We start from the raw sequence: 7,737 nt of genomic DNA on the forward strand, positions 1-7,737 counted from the left end.
CTATTGTCCTCGGTGTGGCAGGCATGTCTGCTGTTACTATGACATTTAATGTTATATACGTTTTACATCAGAGTTATATCCTACTGAAATAAGGAATATGGCTTTTGGCTTAGGGACGGCTGGAGCCAAGGTAGGGGCAATTGTAGCACCATTTGTAGCAACGTTGAGCCCTCATTGGATTCCATCACTTGTTTTTGCTGCTTTGCCGGTAATAGCAGCTTGTATTTGTTTTGTACTACCAGAGACAAAGGGAAAGAATTTACAAGATCACTTAGATTAAGTTTGTTTTTGTATAGATATAAATTTCAGGAGATCGTTATAATAATAAGTAATAATATAAATGTATATGATTATTATTATTATAAGTGAGTATCAAACCTACTTCATTTTGTTGTTGTTTAAAGTGGTTACGTCTTTGACAAAGGTTACCTTCTGTTCTTTGAACACCAATGTCCAGATTAGTGCTGTAACGAATATTCGCATTCGCGAATATTCGCATATTTTTCCATATTCGCATTCGCATTCGCAAAATTTCTGCGAATATAGGTTAAAAATAAGGTTAATAAAATAATTTTTATGTTTTATATAGACAAAAAAAATTACTTAATCTCATAGTCACATTATCAGTCTTCACTTAATCCATACCATCATACCATCCCAGCCTATATACGTCCCACAGCTGGGCACAGGCTTCCTCTCAGAACAAGTTCACTTAATCATTTGGTATTATTTATTTAATTACTTTGCGATGCGTTCGTATAAACTGGGTAATTCTCGGAACAAAGTACAAGCGGAACGCACTTCGTTCGAACGAGACTGCGATAGACAATTTGGCGCCAAAACGAAAAACTGATTATTCGCATTCGCATTCGCGAATGTTCAAAAAATGACATTCGTTACATCACTAGTCCAGATTGAAAGGTGATATAAAATGTATTCTTTTCCTTCTCATGATATAAACTGTTTGAGCGCTAGTCTGTGTTTTTGTACTAATAGGTCTAACAGATGGCAAGTATCTGTAAATGATTTTTTGGCTATTTTTATTGTGTTTCATCTTTAAGTAGTTTTAAATTTAGTCTTTGTAAAAAAATACTAAGAGTCACCGATATTGATTGAAATATTACTACCTACAACGAACAAAAGAACAACAACAAGCAAAAAAAAAAATCATTGTTGCAATTGACAGTATACTATATTCAAGGCCTGTTTCTTTTAAAGACATCTGTGACGCCGTCTTTATTTGTTTTGTCTAAATTAATTACATTTATCCATCACTGAAAATGTATGAAACAGTGGTATGAAATAGGCCCTAAGTTAGTTTTCAAAGTCAAAGTCAAAATATCTTTATTCAATTTAGGCTATAACAAGCACTTATGAATAATTTATTGAATCAGGCGTTACTTTGCGGAGGTCCATATCAATGAACTAAATAATTTCCTTGCTCACGCGACCTTACGATAGCTAAGCTTATGCAAAATATGCGTGTTCATGCAGTTCCTCCACCTCCACACTGTAAGAACAGCACACAAATCACACAAACCCATCTATCACCACCACCACACTACACTGACGCGTTTCGAACTCAAACAGAGCTCATCTCAGAGTGACACAACCGTACACCATGCCACCAGTTGTTAGACTAACGAACCACACCACCGTTTTAACTTGTCACTGTAACTCCCAAGTACCCACATACGTTTTATGAAACAAAAACTATCCCACAAATTATTAATAAAAATTTTTACAACCGTCCTTCAAAAACTACCTTGAATTTTTATTTATTTACTGTCAAGGCATGTTTTATTAACTACCATTGCCGAAATTAGATCCAAGCAGTAGCAAGGGAGATGAAACTAAATTTACCTGCTCATTAATAAACTGTTGTATCTAATTATCTCCATGCATTCTAAAACATCGAGACGATTTTCGTATGAGGTGTTACTATTGTGGCAAGGGGTTTCGTCTCGATGTTAGAATGCATGGAGATAATTAGATACAACAGTATGGGGTCTATTATTATGAGCAGGTAAATTTAGTTTCATCTCTTGCTACGGCTTGGATCTAATTTCGGCAATGGTAGTTAATAAACATGCCTTGAAGTAAATAATAAAAAATCAAGGTAGTTTTGAAGGACGGTTAAAATTTTGATGGGTTTTGTGATTTGTGTGTTGTTCTTACAGTGTGGAGGTGGAGGAACTGGCATGAACACGCATATTTTGCATAAGCTTAGCTATCGTAAGGTCGCGGGTGAGCAAGGAAATTATTTTAGTTCACTTATGAATGTCAAAAAAAATCTACCACCGGTTCGGAAAAACATGTGTTGAGAAGAATCCGGCAAGAAACTCAACGAGGTATACTTTTTTTTTAAACAGATTTACAATATTATTAAATGATATCTAAATATACATCACAAATATTTATCACAACTTTTTTTTAACACAATACGCTACTTGAAAGGATCGCTAATGCGGATCGGAATTATTTCCAAATATACCTGTCCGTGGTACAATATAATCATTAACTTTATAAATACGCCTTTGATATTAGTCTTCTTGACAATAGTTCAATAGATTTTAGACACCAGTGAAAGAAAAACTAGAATTTCATTTACGAAATGTTCGAGTATTTTACGTCAAAATATATTATGACAGTTATGAAGAAAGTATCATTTAATTTACACTTCATTAAATCAAATCATAATCATTAAATCTAAATAATAAAAGAAAAACCAAAATCATTTATTCAGTAAATAGGCCACAAAGGGCACTTTTAAAAGTCATTTTTAGGGTTCCGTAGCCAAATGGCAAAAAACGGAACCCTTATGGATTCGTCATGTCTGTCTGTCTGTCTGTCCGTCCGTATGTCACAGCCACTTTTTTCCGAAACTATAAACTTGGTAAGTAGATGTATTCTGTGAACCGCATTAAGATTTTCACACAAAAATAGAAAAAAAAAACAATAAGTTTTGGGGGTTCCCCATACTTAAAACTGAAACTCAAATATATTTTTTTCATCAAACCCATACGTGTGGGATATCTATGGATAGGTCTTCAACAATGATATTGAGGTTTCTAACATCATTTTCTGCTAAACTGAAGCTTGCGTGAGAGACACTTCCAAAGTGGTAAAATGTGTGTTCCGCCCCCTGTAACTTCTAAAATAAATGAATGATAAAACTAAAAAAATATATGATGTACTTACCATGCAAACTTCCAACGAAAATTGGTTTGAACGAGATTTTTTCAATACGTCATAAACTTTTATATTATGATACTTGCTGCTACGGAACCCTTCATGGGCGAGTTCGACTTGCACTTGGCCGATTTTTAAAACTACCAGCGCTTTTGGTAAGAGCATCATTGCCAAGAAGAATACGCCGCAAGAAACTTGGCAGAAAGTCATTTTTCAAAATAAAATAATTACAAATAAAATACTTAAAAACTACAGGATAAAATGCACCAGTTGGGAGTTGGGGAACTAGTTCGCTGCGTTTCAAATTTATTTCAATGTTAATATTCAACAATGTCAATTTGTTATTCATATGCAACTAAAACAATGCAATGAATATAAAACAAGCCAATTTTAGGCTGGTCGCACATCACGAGAAATATCTAATTGTCTAATAGAAAAAGTATGATCCTATCCAGTCAGGCGATTTGGCCATCAGTATAGTTGTTTGCGTCTGACTGCTCAGCAACACAGCTAAAAGTGACAGTCATGTGATTGATGTGACGCTGGTCTTTTTACGCAAGCAGCACGGTGATGTTAGAGCATAAGCTCCTAAAAATTGCACTATGTATAGGCACATAGTGCATTTTTTAGGTGTGCACGCGCATTGGAAGTACCGAAAATTCAAAAAAAGCTAGCACAAAAGTGACGAGGCGTGCTATCCTACGTTTCTGAGAAACCCACTGACAGCACAGCCGTAACGAGAAAAACTTCTTGTTTTCTGTGAGTTCTAGAACAAAACGTGCAGATTGAAATTGGTAAAGATTAGAAATTTCTCCTAATGTATCTACAGCCGGATTTAATCGCGTTAAAAATGGATTTGTTATACACTATCAACTAAAACAATTGCTAAGTTGTTGCGACTATTGAACGTGGGACTTGGTCTATGTCATTACATTGCATCATCCCAGAGTCGAGTATAATATGACGCGTACAGTTGTGGCTGTGGCGTACTTGCAGAATAACCTACCGTTTTTTTGAAGTCGCAAAAATATAATGGCAGAAGATAGTGAAAGTAATGAAAATAAAGACGTTAAAATCAAAGAAGTCCGCGGAGCCATTGATGCAAAGGGAAATGAAGACTATTTAGTTGTGTGTATTGGTGCGTTCGGCGCTTGGCAAGCCAAAGTTTGCATCCTAGTATGCGTGGCTAGATTCATGGTCATGTGGAATTGGATGTTTATAATATTTTTAACATATGACTCGGAGTTCATTTGCACCAGTTTTAATGCAACTATACCGGAAAACGTAACAGAATCTACGTGTTATGATGGATGCACAAAGTACGAATTTGCTGAAGGTCTGTTTACTACAAGCTTTGTGGCAGAATTTGAGCTAATATGTGAACGGGCTTGGATGGCTAACATGGTCCAGTCAATGATGATGTTTGGCTTTCTGTTTGGAGTTTTTTTATTTGGGTGGATATCTGACAGGTAAACGTTGATATAGTTGAATTGTTATATATTTTTTAAAAAAGGTAATGATAATATTGGATACTTTTATCAAAATGTAAAAGTTGGATGTATATTGGTTCTGGAAGTTTTTGAAGAGACTTAAATTCAAGCTATAGGTATACCAACTGCCTATGTGAAAATTATTATTATTCTGCACAGATATGGCCGTCGCATCGCACTTATGCTTTCTTCATTCATCAATGTGGTACTCATGGTAGCGTCACCCTTTTCTCCGAACTACTGGCTCTACGCCAGCTTGCGTTTCTTCATCGGAGTGGCGTCAGGAGGTGTTCTAGTCGTCGCAATAGTTGTAATCCTTGAAGTAGTTGGACCTCAATATCGAGAAATAGCAGGTTTATTTCTTTTAAATTCACCCTTTACAAACAATTTGAAAAATATGAGATAACTTGATTTGCTACTCATTCATTACATTGATTGCCTTCTTGGTATTTCTAGCTGCCTGTGCCAAACTCCCCGATGGAATTGGTGAAGCATCACTCTGTGCGTTCGCGTACTTCTCACCGACATGGCGGGTGTATGCTTTATCTATAGGCATTGTTTCCATCTTGATCCTGGCTTCATTGGCGCTGGTTCCAGAGACACCGAGGTGGTTGATGACTAACGGACAGCTGGATGCAATGAGGAAGTTGATGGTATATGCTGCGAAATGGTAACTTTGTTTTGTACATACATTTAATATCACTATCCTGTCTGGTCTGATGACATCTCGGTCTGGCACTTGCTTAAGCTCATAATAAGATAAAGAGGAATGATAAATGTGACAATGATACATTTGTTAATTTATACGTATTATTTTTCACGAATCTTTTTAAAGCTACCTCTTACGGACATAGTTTCTAAATGCTACAAATGTACACAGACTCTTCTTATGAAGCGACGTCAAATATTATATTGTTTCTAAAATAAAATCGGTTTTCAGTAATAGTCTTGATGCTGCTACTGCAAAAGAGAATATAAATAATAACATAAAACAAACAGTGCCTAGTGTTACGAAGAAAAACGTGCAGTATTACGATCTGTTCAGAACGATGAAGATGTCTCTAAGAACATTGGCAATGTTTTTTATTTGGACGGTCGGAGGACTAAGCTACTTTGGTATTAACCAGTACGTCTCATTTTTGGGACCTAGCGTGTATATATCTGTTATTATTTTAGGGCTAATTCAGGTCAGTATCTACTAAATAATCACCTTTACTTCTTCATTTTCTTGACAGTCCAACCACAAACTTATAAGACTTGCAAATCTTGTAAGTAAATATCTGTCATGATCTTATTTTTCACCAATTTCACTAACGCATTATGTTCTCAATTTGGTTATATTTTTAGGGTTCCGTACCTTAAAAGGAAAAGACGAAAACATTATATTGTACTTTGTGTTTTATCTGTCCACCAGTCTGTGCCTATTCTGTCTGTCTATCTGTCATCCCTAGTCTTGGTTCCTGAAACATGCGTTTCTAAAGCTCATGCTTTGAAACATCTAATATTTATTTAGCCTTAACCTCGTTTAATTTCAGATACCGGCTTGTTTTGTGGGCATGTGGCTCAACAAGGCGGCCGGCAGAAAAACTAGCACCATAGGAATTTTGGCCATGATTGGACTCACCATGTTTCTTCTTATCTTCGTTCCACCGGATCATTGGTCTGCTATTGTCCTCGGCGTAGCAGGCATGTCTGCTTCTACTATGATATTTAGTGTTGTATACCTCTATACATCAGAGTTATATCCCACTGAAATAAGGAATATGAGTTTTGGCATATGCACTGCGGGAGCAAAGATAGGGGCAACTGTAGCACCATTTATAGCAACTTTAAGCCCTCATTGGGTCCCGACGCTAGTTTTTGCTGCTTTGCCTATATTAGCAGCTTGTATTTGTTTTATACTACCAGAAACAAAAGGGCGGAATTTTCAAGATCACTTGGATTAAGACGTAGACGTTTAATATCAGCGTTCCCTAATGATGCGTCATGAGTAAATAATAAGCTTGTAATGTCTATAGTTATTTTTGTACCTATCTAACTGCTTATCTCTTTATAGTATGTAATAAAAATGCAGTAATTACCTACAAAAACCTGTGTTAAAAATAAAGTTGTGTTAAATACTTGTGATGTTTAAATATCATTTAATAATATTGTAAATCTGTTTTAAAAAAAATATATATATATACCTCGTTGAGTTTCTTGCCGGATTCTTCTCAGCAGAGGTTTTTCCGAACCGGTGGTAGATTTTTTTTTGACATTCATAAGTGCTTGTTATAGCCTAAATTGAATAAAGATATTTTGACTTTGACTTTGACTTTGACTTTGAAAAACGAAAGTTGCGCATGTTGTGTTTTTTAAAGTAATGGTGCCAAGACCAAAAAATTATTTTTGTTTTATAAAAATCAATGTGCAGATGCAGATGGAAGGATGGATCAAATTAGTTATGACGTGAAATTCACATAAGCTACTACTTTTAAAAAACTCTCAACATACAAGACTTTGGCGAATTGTATGTTAGTTAAGTTATTTTTAGGCTAATTTTTACTTCAATTGTACCTTCCGAATAATACGTCTGTTTAGTTAAAAAAAAATAAAAAATCAAAAGAAATAACTTGGTGCAGCGTGACAATAGAGCAATTACGGGTACGTATTAAAATGTATAAATTTAAAATACATATCGGTTGAAATACATACAGTTGAAATACCGAAAATTATAAAATATAATGCATCATAAATATATAAAGTTATTTGACATAAGTTCTAAACGCATAAGCTTGAAACGCATATTGATCAAAATATATATTAGTTACAATGCATAATGTTTTTTAGTCATATGGCACAGAATGCATATGTTGATAATGTATACGTTCGAAATACATTTTAAAATTATAAAATAAATAGTTAAATGAAATATCAATCAACATCTACTCGTATTTAGTATGTTTTCTACAATCGTTGAAATACATAACCGACACTGAAATTTCATAAAGACAAATGTATAGAATACAATTCTGGCACTCGCCGGCCGCTGCTTCGCTCGCTCGGCTCGTGCTTG

At 35.0% G+C, this 7,737-nt stretch overlaps 1 protein-coding gene across 1 annotated transcript; it reads left to right on the plus strand.

Moving 5' to 3' along the window:
• Positions 1-2,308: 2,308 nt before the first annotated feature.
• On the plus strand, positions 2,309-6,644 carry LOC141427116 (solute carrier family 22 member 13-like). Its single transcript, XM_074086356.1, has 5 exons — positions 2,309-4,661; positions 4,842-5,035; positions 5,139-5,352; positions 5,623-5,869; positions 6,218-6,644. The coding sequence occupies exons 1-5, from the start codon at positions 4,225-4,227 to the stop codon at positions 6,626-6,628; spliced, it is 1,503 nt and encodes a 500-aa protein (XP_073942457.1). The 5' UTR covers positions 2,309-4,224; the 3' UTR covers positions 6,629-6,644.
• Positions 6,645-7,737: the final 1,093 nt, after the last annotated feature.

Source organism: Choristoneura fumiferana, chromosome 4 (assembly GCF_025370935.1).
Source record: "Choristoneura fumiferana chromosome 4, NRCan_CFum_1, whole genome shotgun sequence".
Lineage (NCBI taxonomy): Eukaryota > Metazoa > Arthropoda > Insecta > Lepidoptera > Tortricidae > Choristoneura > Choristoneura fumiferana.